We start from the raw sequence: 16,913 nt of genomic DNA, 5'->3' as shown, positions 1-16,913 counted from the left end.
CCGCCCGCCCGCTCCCCCCCCCCGCCCCCCCCCCCCCCCCCCCCAAGCTTACCAGTCATGCTGCTCTTCAAGCTTCTGGGCTGCACTCCTGGCCATGTGCATGCTGCAGCTGTGCTCATGTGCACAGCATTTATTGGCAACATTATCAGCCATGTTAGCCAAAAAAAGCTGATTGCTGATAATGTCAATTTTTCCTTCTATGAGTGCCTATACGATATGGACTATTGTACCGGTGCACCTCTACTAAATATTTTGAAATTCTGTTTTTAAAAATGGTAATGTAGCATAACTTTTTTTCTTGGTAATTCGTTCAAATGTATCTGTAAATTGAGATTTAATCCTCTTTTAAATGATTTGGAGTGAGTTTAATAGGTTAATGACACAATTAGCTTTTCATTTAATGAAATAAATTAATTACAGACTGGCTTACTATCTCCTACATGACACTTCTGCAACTGTGTTGTCACTTTCATTCTGCTGCTTAATGGCTGTTGTCTGTCCTCCCCTTTTTTGTTTTTATTTTCCTTGCAAACAGACTACTCTTTCTGTGTTTGCATGTATCTGGTGCATCTTAATTTTATGTATATCCGGCTAGAAGCAGTTCTTAACCTTTTTAGACGCTAAGCATTCCTCTGTATCTCTTCTGAATGTAGTAGCACCTCTTTCAATATAATAACAGTTTTTTAATTTATTTATTGCTACTGTTCAAGTTTGTTGTTTTTTAGGGGTTTTTTTAATAATCTGAGGACCAGTATTTGGCCAGATATCAAATAGAAGTGGTTTAAAGTCATTAGCTTCACTAAGGAAGGAACTCCCCTATTAGCCCAATTCATTAAATGCTATGGAAAGGTTTTCTGTATAAAACTAATCCAACTTTTCAGAGGTGCACACTAGTCGGGAGGTGCAACATCTCTATTAAATGCAACATTTTAAAGCTTGGCTTCATGATGTGGCTTAGAAATAGGCATCTCCTTAAAACTGGGATGTTGATATCCCTTTCCTCCCAGCAGCCTCACTTAATAGGCAACAGCCTATACGTTGCATGAAAAATAATACTTGAGTAGACTGTACCATGATGTATAGCAACAGTTATAGCAATTAAAGTTTTACTGAAGGTTTTTTCTAGACCTGAACGCTTGACTCTTAATGGGAAATGACTTACAAAACCCACAAACAAGCTTAGCGGGTTTTGTTTTGTTGATAAAAGCGAAATTAAGAAACACTTTGGATTCCTTCATATGGAACTATATTTACCCTGTATTGGGCATCAACAGAATCAGAACCATGTTAATTTGTAGACGAACTTGTGACTTGAATGAACAGTAATTGATAACCATTTTTAGGTTGTCATCCTTTATGTATTCATGTAATCATGTCATGTTCATTAGCACCTTTTAGAAAAGATAAGAGACATACTTTGGTAATGGCTTTCTTAGTTTATTTGTAGACAGCAGAAGGATTTTAAGGTTTTGGAATTCTGGGTTTAGTTCCAGGTTCTAGACGGGTACATGCTTTAGTGATTACATATCTGCCTTTGTTGCCTCCCACCTAAATTTGCTCACTTATGTTTTTGTCCCTTCTGGATTTTCAGTCCTGTTTCTTAATTACCTTTTACCCTCCACCCCAATATTTAATATGGGCTACTTTATTTTCTGAGTTGCCCATGTGCCAACAGGGAGACATTGAATATGGACAGGCCTGCAGTTCGAGTGCCAAAAAATTTCCAGTGCCACAAAAATGTGAGAAGGGAGCTAGCTGTGCATGCATTCCTGTTCCGTGGCTGGAGAGCTATGCAGTCGCATATTTCTTAGCACAAATGTAATGCTTGTCTATGGCCATTAAGAGTGGTGGACAGTCTCCCTGCTCTCTGTTGTGATGTCTTGTACACAGCGGCCCTATGAGCTGGGAGTAGCAGTTGTAGGGGACAGTTTTTATTTTGCTGTGAAAGTTTTTGATGGTGTATATTCAGTCACGATAAGGTTGCTGCAGGCACAGTCTAGTTGAAATCCTCACACTAACTCTGCTCAGTGTAGAAAAAATCTTTGATGCATTTTGCTGCCAAGTTCCAACAAGCATTTATTGAGTTTGTGAAAACTACAGTGTTTATTCTACAGTATAATAACTGTGATCAAATTTGGGCTGATTTTTCTAGGGATGGCAAAAAGCAGATCTCAAATATTTGGCAGACAAGCCACGCTAGTTACAAGTTGCTAGAGCACGTTAGTGAAATGTTTGTAGTAATTTTGAACGTGTTAAGCAACACTCCTGCTCTCCTCTCTGTTTTGTTCTGGGAAATTACCAAACTTTTATTTATTTGTTTTACTGAAATTCACTCACCGTTGTGTGGTGTGCACTGTTTTGGCTCAATTGAAATAGGAGTTCCAATAGAATATGTTTTAAGTAACCTACTTACATTTGAAACATTGGCTGTTGGTCTCCTTTTGCTTCAGGTTCCTCCTTCAGGGAATATTTCTTTCCTCAAATAGCTTTTATAAGGAAAAATGCACTAGATTGGGATGCTTAAACACTATATGTGTATTTAGATAGAAAAAAACCTAGGAAGAAAACTTTATATTAATGGCATAGAAGAATCCAGAGACTGTAGTGGATTTGTGCTCCAAAAATGCTCTAAACTGGCATTTTAATTTTTTTCCTGTTTCTCCTTGTTGCAAAGAAAACTGTAAAATGTGAATGAAATGCTCAAAGGTGCAGTGTTATATATGTTTTGAGCCTGCAGATAACCTGAAATAATAGCTCTGAAGTGTAAGTTTGTAGTTATCTTAGTGCAGTGTTTTTCAAAGTGTGGCATATCCTCCTTTCAGGGAATGCAAAGGAAAAAAACTGGAAAGGAATGAGCTGACCTTTCACTTATTCCCCAGTGACTGCATTACTTAGAACAGAACCCCCCCCACACTTTCCAAATTGTGAAATTGAGTTTAACCAAACCAGAAATGTCATCTGCTGTTTGTAAAGAACTGAAATGGGAACTCAGAGCTGTGAATTTTTGCTTTCATTTCAGTCCATGTTAATATGGATATTAGCAGTATTTTAAATGGTAGCTCTATTTATTGTTCATTAAATTCATACAGGAAAAGTGAGGAAAGAAAAAGTTCTGTATTAGCTCTTTTTACATTGTGGGACATGAAGAATGAGCTTGTTAGGAGAGACTAGACATAATGTAAACTATTGAAGTTAATAAAAATTAAATGAATAACCATTACAATGTTCCATTTCCACATTAGTTGCAAGTCTCCATTTTAAAATATAAATTAGGCTGTTGCTATATCTTAATTTGCAAAACTCCAGTTTAACAGAAAATAGACTACTTTGAAGAATTTTTAAATTGGACTTATTGTAGGGTTTGTGTATATGTTAAAATGCATAATTCATGTATACAGTTAGCACTTGGCATACCTCAGATTCTTCTTGCATACAGAATGCCAAAGCTTTCCTCAGAGCACTCAAACTATAGAAAGAAGTTGTTTACAATCAATTCAATTAATTTTGTTGTTTCGGTAAATAACATGGGTATAGAACATTAAAATAACTATTTTGCATGGTTGTAGTGATATCTTCCTTTATTTTTAGGGTTCAGATGATTGCCTTGTAAAAATCTGGGCAACAGATGATGGAAGGTTGTTGGCTACTCTAAGAGGACATGCAGCTGAAATATCTGACATGGCTGTGAACTATGAAAACACCATGATTGCTGCAGGGAGCTGTGATAAAATGATCCGAGTTTGGTGTCTTCGAACATGTGCACCCCTAGCAGTTTTGCAGGGCCACAGTGCATCGATAACATCACTGCAGGTAACAGTCACTTTTTTTGCAAAAAACATGTAAGCAAGAATATATTGCAGCAGTAACTTTTTTTTTTTTTTTTAGTTTTCTTTTTAATATATGAAATAAGTAATAAAATTTGGAGTGGAAAAGAAGCTTTTAATATAAGTAGTCTGACAGTTTTTATTTGCAGTGTCAAATGTCTTTCACTTGACGAATGCAGACTCAGGTTTCTATCCTGAAGAGTTTAGAAACACCCTGGTTCAAAAACATTACAGCTAAGTACAGACAGTCAACAATCCTGAGGCTGGATTGATTCAGTCTTCACAGGTTAGTCTAAGCTGTGTAGATTGAATCAATTAGCAAGTGAACAGGCATTCTCTTTTTATGGAAATGCAGCCACATGTCTGCAGCAGCCCAGACCACATGCCAGCAGGTGAGGGTGCTAGAGCAGACAGCCAAGACTAGCCCTCCCACCCTGCAAGGTAGAGGGTACAAAGCATCCTGGGATGCTGGGGGGCTGAGAATTAACTTGAATCTGGAGGGGATCTGAGACAAGTTCAGTGAACCGATTTAACCTAAAACAGTTAAATCTGATACTACATCCATCCAGGTTTATCTTAAATTGGTTTTGGCCATTTTGAAAGCAGTTTATCTGTATTGAATTTCTGTTGTGTTACAGATTTGAACTGGTTTCTGATCACATGCCGGTTTATATGCAACATCTGTCCTTAGCCTACATGAGTTTAACTTTATACCTATGTATATTTCTGTTAAAATCAGTAGACTAACTATGTGTAAAGTTCAATGTGTAAGCTTTTGCAGGACCTAGACTTAAGTTACCTTACAAGCTATGATAAACACTCGGTTAACTAAAAAAAAAAAGAGAGAACATTGGAAATTAAATGAACAAGATTATTTTATTTAGTAACATTGACATATTATAGTATATAAGAAAGCTTCAAATTATTGTAAGAACATTTTCTTTGAGGTTTTGTTGACTGTAGGACTTGATGCGGACATGTGAAGCACCTTACGCTGCCAGATTCCTTGAAGGTGATGGGAGGGAGTCTTACCATGGTTCAGCTGAATCTGTTCTGTTTTTTTCTGTTTTTTTTTGTCTTCGCTTTATCATATGGTAAACTTGAAGTTAAATTGCAATAATCCATCACCTGTTTCCTTCAGGGGTAAAATTATTGTGGGTTACCTTTGCTTACTGAGAAATAGGACTGGACAGATGAAAAATGGATTCCATGGATCGGCTGATGTACGTTCTCATAAGAGATGGGAGTCCTTGCACTCTCCTGTTCCCCACCTTAAACCACTGCAATTGCTTGGTCTGTCCACAGGCTTTGTAGGGAAGCAAAGTAATCCCTTAACTCCATCTGATCAAGTTCCTATTTGTGTGGGGAAAAGAATGCATATGAGAACCATCATCACACTATTTTGCTGTTCGGTGTTTCTGTGATAACATTTGCTTTACTAGCACTTACTGGAACTGGTGTGGTCAGAATAGACTGAATAATTTGGGCCACTCAATTCATGCTGCTTGCTAAATATGATAGTAGTCTAGGAAAGAATATTTTTAACCTGCGGATTTTTTTTCTTTGCAGTTTTCTCCGTTGTGCAGTGGTTCAAAGAGATATCTGTCCTCGACTGGGGCAGATGGAACAATATGTTTTTGGCTCTGGGATGCTGGCACCCTTAAAATAAAGTTAGTTTGTGTTTTCCTTGTTTTTAATCTTTGATACAAATGGTAATATATAATAAGCAAATTAAATTTCAGTTGGGCACTGCTGCCAACAGATTAAAAAAATTGGGATGTCAGCCCTTTCAGTGAAGAATATAAAATCATAGGTCCCACTGGTAGGGACCTCAAGGGTTACAAATGCAAGATTCAGTTTATAAATCGGTTGTTTTCAACCTGTGGTTTGAATGATTTCTTTATTTAGAACAAATAGAGAGAGCATCCAACCTTGCTCTGCCCAACTGATTTAATACATGTTGAAGTTGACTCTGGTCTGGCATGAAAGCTGGGGTTTTTTTCTGCTTGTATAACTGCCTCCTAATGGAAATTGAAATGGGTATAATACAGATGACAGAGTAAATGAAACAGTGGGACTTGATGAGAGTTTTAAATCCAGAGTGTTGAATGGGAGAAACTGATTTTCTATTAGAACCTTCTGAAAAAATGTAAAGCTTTTTAATACTAAAAACTATAGACCCTTAGAGTTCAATGGCTTTTCTAGGGTAGTCTAGTACAGTTGCTTACACACATGCTGGATGTATTATTCCTAAACCATCCCAGTCAGATGCTTCTTGGAAAAATTCCAGTTAGATTTCCATGTAGCTTGTTCCATTTTCTTACTGTTACAATTAAGGAGGTTTTTTTTCTGCAATTTGATCTAAATATGCTTTGTTGCAGTTCGAATTCATGGGTGTGTGCCCTAGGCAGACAAGGTTCCTTGGGTGAATTTGATATCTTTTATTAGACCAACCCAAATAGTTGGAGAATATTTATTAAGCAAGCTTTCGGGTTCAAAAACCCTTCGTCAGGCTAAGGAAGTTTCAGCAGTTGGTGTGTGCTCTGTGCCCTGCTTTTTCATTGGTGTGTACCCTGCTCTCTCTGGCAGGGGAAAACTGTTTCAACATCTTTATGATTGGCTTTCAAATACTTGATAAGTGCTACCAAGACTTGTCTTTAATAGCCTCTTTTCTGAACTAAACTTACTTGGGTCATTCAGCCTTTCCTCATATAGTTTGTTTTCCTAACCATTCTTTCATTTTCATTGCTTGCTTTAAATTCTGTTTAGTGTTTTCATTTCCTTCTCATAATGTGATACCAAAAACTGGACACAACTCCAGCTGAAACCTACCCACTGCCAAGTAGAGGCTAGGTACAGAAGTTTGTGTCTACATGGAGATTATGGGCACCTCTACATGTGCTCTGGGGTGGGCAGTTTTATGAGAGTGGCACGCAGGAGCGTTTCTAATTAATACGCCTGTAGTCTTGTGTATTCAGTGCCCCACATTTCAAAATGTTGTCAAGGGCACTTTAAAGTTTGTTTGATGAGCTTTAGTTAAAGCACCCGTGCTACCATTTTGAATTGTAGGGACACTGACTACATGAGATGCTGGAGCATTCTGATTAGAGCGCTCCAGCAGTGTGTTCCGACGTGTTCTAATCAGAATGCTTTGGAGCACGTGTAAAAGCATCCTGTGATTATGCCGGTATTCATTCAGTATCTCCTGGGCAAAACACCCCCTCTAGGAGAAAGATCTTCCAGATTTTAACCTGGAAGATCTCTCTCTCAAGAGAAAGAGACTCTTCACAAGAATGAATGCCTGTGCGCTCCCAGAGTCATAAAAGTACCTCCTGTGACTTTCATTTAGGGCTTCTTGGAATGCAGCCAAAACTACATTCACTTTTTTTCTTATGAAAGCATCACATTAGTAACTCACTTTGAGTCTGTGGTCCACCTTAACCCCCAGATCCTCAGTAATGCCAAGCCAGTTTATCCTCTATTCTACATGTGAGCATTTAATTTTTCTTCCCTATGAGTTTTCATTTTATGGTCTATAGCCCAGTTCTCCAGTTTATCCAGATCCCTTTTGTGGTATGTGGAAATTTGATCAACATGCACACGTTCACTTGTGTGCTTTCACTTGCTCTTGCTCGTTCTTTCCATATCATTAATAAAAATAAGCAGAATAGACTCCTGTGGAACCCCACTTGAAACATGCCAGCCTGACATTTATCCATTAGCAAACACTCTTTGCTGGCAGATATTCAGCCAGTTCTGTGAAGACCCAATGCTCATTTAATATAACCTACATTTATCTAGGTTACTTAGGGAATGGTAGTCCTTGAGTCAAAAACCTCGCTAAAGTCCAGGTATATTATATCCACCAAATTCTCGTTATCCACCAATTGATTATTCTTTTAAAGGGAAGTAATCAAGGTGTCTTGGCAAGTTTTGCTCTTAAATTGGTTGGCTGCTACGTATCATCCCCTGATCTGCAGACAATTACAAACTGCATATTTTCTAATTTATTTTAACATTTTAGATATTGAAATACGGCTGACCTGTCTACAATTCCTTGTGTCCCTTTATTACTTCTCCTTCCACCCCTCCCTCCCTCCCTCCCTTTTAAAAGATGGGCATTGTGCCTGTAACCAGACATTGAGACTTTTGTGGTATGAATCAAAACCCTGGGACAAAAGAAGTGGTACAGCCTGTTACATGTGTAAACCTTCCAGGCTGCATTGCATACTCCTCTCCCAATAGGTTTCATAGTTTAATAGTTGGTAGGGCCAGAAGGGACCTAAGCAGGTCATCAAGTCCAACCCCCTGCCATGGGCAGGAAAGAATGCTGGGGTCAAACGACCCTGGCTATGTAATTGTCTAGCCTCCTGTTGAAGATCTCCAGGATAAGGGCGAGCTCCACTTCCCTAGGAAGTTGGTTCCAGGTCCTAGCCACCCTGACTGTGAAGTAGTGCCTCCTGATGTCTAGCCTGAACCCATTCTCAGTCAGCTGATGGCCATTATTCCTTGTAACTCCCGGTAGTGCTCGGGGGAACAGGGACTCTCCCATTGCCTGTTGGTCCCCCTTGGCAAGTTTGTAAGTGGCCACCAGATCCCCTCTCAGCCTTCTTTTGTGTAGGCTGAACAAGTTCAGGTCCCTTAGCCTTTCCTCGTAGGGCCTACCCTGCTGGCCCCTGATCATGCAAGTGACCCTCTTCTGGACCCTCTCTATGCTAGCCACATCCCTCCTGAAGTGCTGTGCCCAGAACTGGATGCAGTACTCCAACTACTGCAGTGGCCAAGGACAGTACACAGTTTGGCCAGCTTGCACCTAGATATAAGGGACAATTAACCTGAATGAGCTGTGATTAATTTAGGCATACATAGCGCAGTCCAGAGCAGAGCACTGGCCTTTGAGCTGCGGCGCATGGCAGAGGCAGTGAGGAAGTGTGTGGCCATGAAAATGAGGACCTCTCATGTCTAGTCCTTGTCGCTTTCCTGCCCCTGCTGCAGCAGGTTGTTCAGGGCAAAGATTGGGCTTATAAATCACCGGTGTACCCATGCAACCTAGCCTCCACCCTCTCCTCTCTCTTCTTTCTCCTTTTTCTTCTTTCTCCCCCCTCCCTTTTTCTTTCCTGCTTCCTTTCTCTCTTCTCCCTTCCCCACCCCTATGCAGTCATCTTTGCTTGCAAAGGACAAACAACACACAGTGTAGAGGAGGAAGGGTTTAGCCTTTTAGAGATACTTAAAGCAGGACAATGTACTGTTACTCTGTACAATCCTAGAACAAAAGGCTTTCTTAAGAGAGATGCTATATTTGTTTACGCCCTATGTTAACTTCCTTCCAGCCCTCTGAGATCTCATCTGTCATCCATGAATCTGAAAACATTTTTTCACTAGCTCCAAGGTTTCTTCAGGTAGTTGCTTCAGCACCCTGGGGTAAATACATCATGCTGTACTGACTTGAATTCATTGAAGTTTGCTAGTTTTTCCCTAGTGTGCTCTTTTTTGATGATCAACATCTCTTCCCCTTTCTGTTTTACCCGATTCTTTCTCTCCCTCTGCCCTACCATTTTCTTACTTTAGGTGAATTTGTTTTTTTGTTCTGCCACAGCAGAGCAGGGGAGGTTGTAGCTTAGCTGAATATTTCTGGAAAGCTATATAGGTTTGCTGGTAACTGAAATGATGACTTTGAGGAGCATCTCAAATGAGTTTGCAAGACATGTCTGAAACATTATCAAGACACAGCATACTTCACACAATGGGCTTAAAGTCTTGGAAACTATTAAATATTTGTCTTTCCTATTCTTTTGTCTATATGCAAAATTTGTGACTTGGCAATTCTCATGAATGTAACTTTGACCAATATGGGAATATTTTGGTATGCTTGCTGTGTGGACTGGTTCCTCTTCCCTGTTGTAGCATTAGAACTTTGTTCCCTTCCTGTGTGCCAGGGAAATATGCAATTTTAGCTGGCTTGATGGAATACCAGCTATGAACTGACTGCCCAGAAGAGTTTTCCATCTATTGACTCCTCTGTGAGATCCTATGAAATATGAACTTTCATTTCTATCCAGGAGAAAGCTTTTACAATCTTTTCTCCAATGCCCGATGAAGGGTACTTGTGCTGGAAAGTTTGCAATTAAAGACAATTTTTTTGCAAAAATCTTGTTGGTCTAATAAAAGAGATCATCTCTACTACAAGTCCTGATTGCCTTTTTCCTCTGCACCAATATGGCTACAATCTGGATACCTATCACATGATTAACAACATTCCCCATCCTTAGAAAAGCTGGAGAGCAAGAGATGGCTGCAGGCACATACCAACACATCAGGGAGGCATGCTTCCACCTGGTGACTTTGATTGATTTTAAACCTGAGCTCCTGAAATGAATAGACAAACCTCTCGGAGGGAGGGGGGTGGAGAGGGAGGGAATGTTGATGCTTTGGTTTTTTAATTTCTAGCCCTTGTGCTAGGGAAAAGCCTGAAGCTTGATGACTGTGAATCCTAATGTTTCAAAATACAGGCAAATGAAAAAAAAACCCTGAAATGTTTTGGGGATGTCGAAGGAGACAGTTTAAGACTATTGGAGACCTAGCCTATGTAGTGTGGTGTATACACTGGTGTGTGTATATGTATGTGTGCAAGCGTGTTCATTAAGCGTTTGGGGTTGCTAATACTAAGAGACAGAATATTGAACTATTGGCTGTGGCAAAATTGTAAATCTTATACACTAAGAAGGCTCAGTTCTATGGTTTCTTGGGGAAAATGCACAGGACAGTGACTTTGATAAGTGAGGCACTTAACCTCTTCTGAATTATTTTTTAAGGCTGTCTGCAGCCTCCAAGTACCTCTTCATCAATTTAAAATAGTTTATATCTCCAGAGTTATTTCAGGGATTACAAAGATAGGACTTGTTAAATGTTGAGACTCTCTTAAATTCAGTTTTAAAAAAAAATTCTGCAGTGACAGAATTGTGGGATATTAATTATATGCGAATAATCAGCTCTGTGTGCTAGAAGGGATAAGATTGTAGTCTTTTGTTGGGGTGGGTATATGGGAATGCTGAGCAGGGAGCAACTGGAGATTTGTCTACTGAAGGTAGACCTTGGTTAGGAGATGTGGGGCGGACCCTTTTGCTTGTGAGTCAAGGAGATGGGGTCTTTAGCTAATTTCTGTATATAATTACAGCACTCATCTGCTGGATAGTAGCCTTTTTCATAGATATAGGATGGGGCAGGGGACAAGTGTTGGGAGGGGAAACAAGGTTTTTGGTAATACACAATAGTTAAAATTTAGCTGACATATCTTTGGAGGTGTTATTCAGCCTCTCTTGAAAGAAGTAAGTACTGTAATCTGAAGTAGGGTGGCGTCTGGGAGGTAGCCATAGATGAGGAGAATCAGTTCCTTCTCGTTTAATAGCTGAGATTCTCTGTTTTAATTATTTAAATTAGAGATGGAATTGCTAAAATTAAGGTATCCTACTCCCTTCTTGCTATTCCAGAAAACTCCTCTGTAGCACCTGACCAACATGATCTTGGTTGGATTTCAGTATGTCTGAGGAAGGTACTCATAGATAACATATGCTCCCCCTGAGGGGATGCATTACTTTATGGGAGCAGAGGGAAAAGATATTAATTCATTATGAATTAAATATCTCATTTTCCCTCCCCCCATGTTAAACCTGCATGAGGCTAAGAGTGGGAAAATATTTATTTGCCAGTTAAATATTAAACAAAGCTTTTGATAAGCAAATAAGGTCTTAGGTATATGGTGTTGATGGATAGAGATTTCCTGGTGTTTTTCTTGCTAGTCTCTGGTTCCAAATAGTAGGCTGCCTGAGGTTAAGTTGTCCCAGTTTCTTATTTTATGTATGTATTTTAGATTCCTCTGATTAGCAGTCCTCATCTAAGACATGTATTGGTCTCAAAATGTCATCTTATTTTAAGGCCCTTCTCTGTGTTGTATTACTTGATTTTTATGATTTAATTCATGCTTATATTCCTATCTTCAGATTATGTCAACTTTCTCTGTTCTTTCTCGTGGTTTTTGTTTGTTTGTTTTTTAACTGCTTTTTGTTTAATATTGGGCTCTCCTGAATACTTCCCCTGGGGAGTGATTCTCTTTGAGATACTTAAGTAAACTCCAGAATTTTATTTAAAAAAAAAAAAAAAATTACTGTTGCATTTTATATCCAGAATTTCAGTATTTGGAACCAGTCTTTACAAATGATTATCACAATTACTGGAGCCTAAGATTTCCCTCTACTAATTAGGAGGCTAATGGTTGCTTTAAACTGCCATTGTTTAGATCCTGCATCAGCTACTTCTAAAAAACTTTAGTATATTTTACACAAGTCTCTAAGAGTAATGTAACAGCATGGTGTCCAGAAATGATGCCATGCTTAATATGAGAATTTAAATAAATGTCCTGGAATATTTCTTGAGTGAATTTTACTTGAGTCAAAAAGGGCCTGCTTATGAAATTTTTTCCTTTCTTTTTATAAGTGGATTGTCTCGTGTTTTTTCACTGAAATTATGCTAAGCATTTCCAAGAGACTGGGATTTACATTGTAGTAATCTATAATATAATCCATGGACCCATGAGATGTGTGTCTCAGAAGCAGACCAGAACTATCAATTGGTGACTGAGGTGTGGCTTCACTTCTGAACAAAACCTTTCCGGCTTGCATCTATTTCCAGAACAGCAGAATGAAGTTGCTCCATGTCATTAAAGAGAAAAAAAATGGGTGAAAAATGCTTCATTTGGTTTCATCACCAAGCTTTCATAGGATATAGACAGATATAACTATTGTATTGATATCAGCAGTGCAGCTGTTGCATCTGCATGATTCTTTGATATTTAGTGAAGGAAAACTGCTCCAATTTCCTCTGCTTCAGGGTTAACATTAGGGCAATATAGAGTACTTGCATCACTGCATGTATATGACTAGATGCAGAGTCATGCAGACAGGGATACTGTTTAAGGAGTTTTTGTTTTATATTCTGTTACTTTTTTGGTGATATTTTGGTTTCTCAGGCCCCAACACATTACATGTTTTGTGTAATTAACTGCTTAACTACACAACAATGTAGACATGCTACATATGCAAGTTACACAATAAAAATAGCCAGCAATCCATAAAAAATGACCCACAAGCAATAAAGCTATTGCTTGAAAAATATGGAGCATTTTTATAGATGGTTTCTATCAAGCTTTTATTTGAGCATGTGGCATGTTACACACAGGGTGATAGGGTTTGGCCAGGTCCCAGAGTAGATTGCTTGCTCCCAGGCCTGTACGCATCTATGTTTGCTCCTGCTATCTCTCCCCCGTGCTTCTGAGTTCCCCCACCCCCTGCAAGGGGACTCTGTGGGATTCCCAAACTTAATTCTAGTGCCCTAGGCCAGGCACAGGAGCAGATGTCATGACTCACTGCCTGTCCTTTCTAGCCATTGGCACCTCTATGAAACCCAGAGTATATAAAAGGTATCCCGGTTGTAGCTGTATTGGTCTAGAGGAAAAAGCAATCAAGGCTCATGGAAAGAGGTGATATGTTTTATTGGACCAACAAGATTTTTGCAAAAACAAATTGTTTAATTGCAAGCTTTTGGGCACAAACACCCTTCATCAGGCATCAGAGACAAGATTGTAAAAGTGCTGGGTAGAAATGAAAGTTCATATTTCATAGGATTTCACAGAGGAGTCAATAGATGGAAAAACCCTCTGGGCAGCAGTTCTTAGCTGATAAGGAGTCTCAGCTCTTGGAGTATATAAAAACACTCAAGTGACATGCTTTACTTGTCTGAAACAGGGAGCCATGGGAGAGGGAATTTGTTTAGAAACCTGTAGGTGGGTCAAAACGGCTCATAAGTTCCCTGGAGAGTTTGAGCCTTACTGTTCCTGCCGTCCCTGCCCTTCACACAAGTCTCCCCTCATCTGCACAAGGGTTAAGGGCAGCTCTTTCACCCAGGGGAGCCCAGCTGATGTCTCAGTCCCAGCACAGCTGTGGAGAGGAATGACAGCCCCTGCCAGCAACTCTCCACTTCTTGCTGGTGAGCACTGGCAGAGCAAGTTCCCAAGGTGCTTTTCCCCCATCTGGATGGCTTGGCTTTTGAACATGAAGTAGGTCACATGGTGTGACAGTTTCCATTGAATGATAATGCCTATTGCTTGATGGAAGTAATACCTGACCGGCAGCTCCGGAGCTTTGTTGGGAAGGGTGGCAATATTCTGTGGTGTCTTCCACATGGTGCATCTTTTCCCCAAAACTTAGCTGCTGCAAATTGGGGTACACATTATAAGAGAAGAAATATGGTAATAGCAGTCTCTGCCATTGCTGGGGGAAAGTTAAAGTAACGCTGTAGTGCCGTACATGGAGTTTCATAGCATCTGGCTATGTGCACTTTTCTCTTTTTCCCTGGCAGAGGCTTCAGTTGCAGAAGCTGTTACTCAGCTACTTTCCTACTTGTATTGTCAAGGAAAAACCTTTTCTTTTCGTTCTGCCTTTCCAAAAAAAAAGGTGCATATCTTATTCAGGGGCATTGTATATGAGAATACGATAAGTCCAATAAATAAATAACAGTTGATGCGTCGATAGTTTCCCCTCTGTATTAAAGCAACCAAAAAGTATGTCTGTCAGTACACAAGGTCTCCTTTTTTTGGCAAGGGGATTTCCTCCTCCTCAGTGTGTGTGTGTGTGTGTGTGTGTGTGTGTGTGTGTGTGTGTGTGTGTGTGTGCGCGCGCGCGCGCGCGCAGTTTATATGCCCTCTCCCAACAAAGGCTCGGAACAGCTTGTAGTAAGAGAACAAAACTTAAAAGGGCAAGTAGAATATTAGAAATCAGTGTATGTTCTAATATTAATATTAGCTATATAAATAAAATACTAGAACTCAAAAGGGCAGCTTGGATGCGGATGCATTTTTATGCTTCAATATTGGATGCTGATGCAAGGAAAAAGAAAGGATTGAACATTTTCAACTAATATTATAAATATAGAAATTAGTGTGGGAGGATTGCACATTGGGTGGGGGGGAATAAGGAGTTGGAAATAACTTCATTTAAGGTCATTACCTCAGGGATATACATTACTTTATAACAGGATAGCACAGCATTGGTCAATAGAATGGTGAATTTTCTCTCTAGTTACTCTATTTTTCCTTGTACCTACACAGGTTTATAGCACCTCAAGGATTAAATGGCTGGACTTTCAGAGTAGTTTTGTAGAGCAGAGGTTGTCGACTCTATGCGAGTATGTGAGAAGGCCCTAGTGGGTATGTGCAGGCAGGCAAGGATGGAGTGCCATCATGCACCATCCTGTGTAGGTGCTGCCTGGCCAGATGTGGGGTGGGGGGAAGCTCGCATGCGGTGGCTGCTGTTGTTCCTCCGTGTGGCGCCCCCTCCTCTCCCCCCCCCCCCCCCCCAATGTTAGGCCACTGGGGGTACACTGATCCAAAAAGGTTGAAAACCCCTGCTGTAGAGACCCAGGTCCCTCTCAAGTGCTCAGACTAGACTAGGGTTTTCTGTAACCTTTCTTACCCGAGCTGGAGAACTCTGACAACAGATCAGAAGTGCAAAAATATTTTGGCTGTGGCACCAAGTTAGCCATTCCCGCCATTCCATATCATTTCCCCCATGACTGCAGGTTGAAGCACAGTGTTAAAAGGCCAGAGAAGTCTCTTGCCCAGCCCCTTTCCTGTCATCCTACTCCATCTACCATGCTTCTGTAGTAGGGCAGCACTAACAAGCCATACACAAGTTCTAGAAAGAATCCTCAGGCCCGGATATACTGTCCATTTCACAGTACATCTCCCTGCCTTGTTTCCTAGTATAACAGATAGACCAGAAACTTTCTTTGAATGTCAAGGTTTGGATCTTGGTCCTGACCCATGAGGTCAGCATGTTCAAGTCATACAGAAATATCCTTCAAATGAATCTTGAGGTTCTAGGAAAATCCCATTGTAGGATCAGTCCATCTTAGATGCTCAGCCTGAATCTTCTCAGGGCAAGAAAACTACGTGGCCATGTTTTCAGAGGGTACTCTCCATGGGAGAGTCCATCCTGATTTTCTTTTCGTGAGTATCTTTTTTTCATCTAATGAGCAAAATCAAGAGAAAGTATAATATAGTTATATATACTCTATATATAGAGAGAGTATAAGAGAAAATGATAATATAGTTCTAGATCTGTCTGTTCTGTCCTGTCAACCATTTTGGAGATGGACAGAAAAAGAAGGAATAAATTCAAAATGCGTGCAGCTGACGAGAGATTTAAGAGAAGGAAAAAGGTCTATCAGAGTAAATGGAAACAAACATTATTTTACTCCTTTTTGGTTTCAAGCTTGAATCTTTATATTCCTATAAATCCTTGTTTAGAGAGAATCAGTAGGCAAGGCCAGAAGTTTTGAGTAGGGTAGCTACCAGTCAAAATGATCTTCCCTCCTAAAGTGGTTGCAATCTTTCCGTCTCCATGAGAGCGGTGGTCTTTTTGACTAATAGTGATCTACCACCAAAGGACCCAACAGGTAAGAGGGCTGAATTAACAGTGAAATATATTAACGTCTCGGTTATGCTTCAAGCTTCGGTTGCATCTGTTTTTAGTGATTTAGTTTTCCAAAATCATACAAATTTCCAGTGGTGTTCTCACATTGGCAGGATCACAAAACAAAGATAATGGATGACACCTTGCAAAAGACTCCTATGTCCCTTCTCTCCTTTATTTTTGCCCAAAGGCTGTGAAAGATCATATGAGAACAGGCACCAGGGATTCCTACAGTCTTGTTTTGGACAAGGAGGCATTAGTTCTCAGGTCACCTGAAAAGGGCATAATATATCCCATCTTTGCTTCTTCAAGAATGGATATATTGTTGATGGAGGCATTTGGAATCCTGTGAGCCTCTGCATAGCTTTTGAGTAGAGCTGCACCAACTGCAGAAGTAGTATCCGTATTCTTGACTTGTAAACAAATGTAACTTCTGTTTATTCAGAGACCAGGGTAACACTGCAATATCTGAATCAGTATTTTTACATTCCTTTTAGATGAGCTTTGGTTAGGCTTGATAATTCAGGCATTTGGAGATCTTATCTGCCTTGCATTCTTAAAGCCA

The 16,913-nt window shown here is 39.9% G+C and overlaps 1 protein-coding gene across 2 annotated transcripts in view; it reads left to right on the top strand.

Moving 5' to 3' along the window:
- The window catches only part of PHIP (pleckstrin homology domain interacting protein), a 155,124-nt gene that overhangs the window by 37,063 nt on the left and 101,148 nt on the right, over nt 1-16,913 (top strand). For both annotated transcript variants that reach the window (XM_025215870.1, XM_025215869.1), the window contains 2 exons: nt 3,589-3,810; nt 5,394-5,494. In XM_025215870.1, coding sequence (XP_025071655.1) covers nt 3,679-3,810; nt 5,394-5,494 — 233 coding nt within the window. In that variant the 5' untranslated portion in view covers nt 3,589-3,678. The remainder of the gene's footprint in view (nt 1-3,588; nt 3,811-5,393; nt 5,495-16,913) is intronic.

This window comes from Alligator sinensis, unplaced genomic scaffold (genome assembly GCF_000455745.1).
Source record: "Alligator sinensis unplaced genomic scaffold, ASM45574v1 scaffold684_1, whole genome shotgun sequence".
NCBI classification, from domain to species: domain Eukaryota; kingdom Metazoa; phylum Chordata; order Crocodylia; family Alligatoridae; genus Alligator; species Alligator sinensis.
Note: the sequence above shows the minus strand (reverse complement) of the source record. Positions and strands in the feature narration are given on the sequence as shown.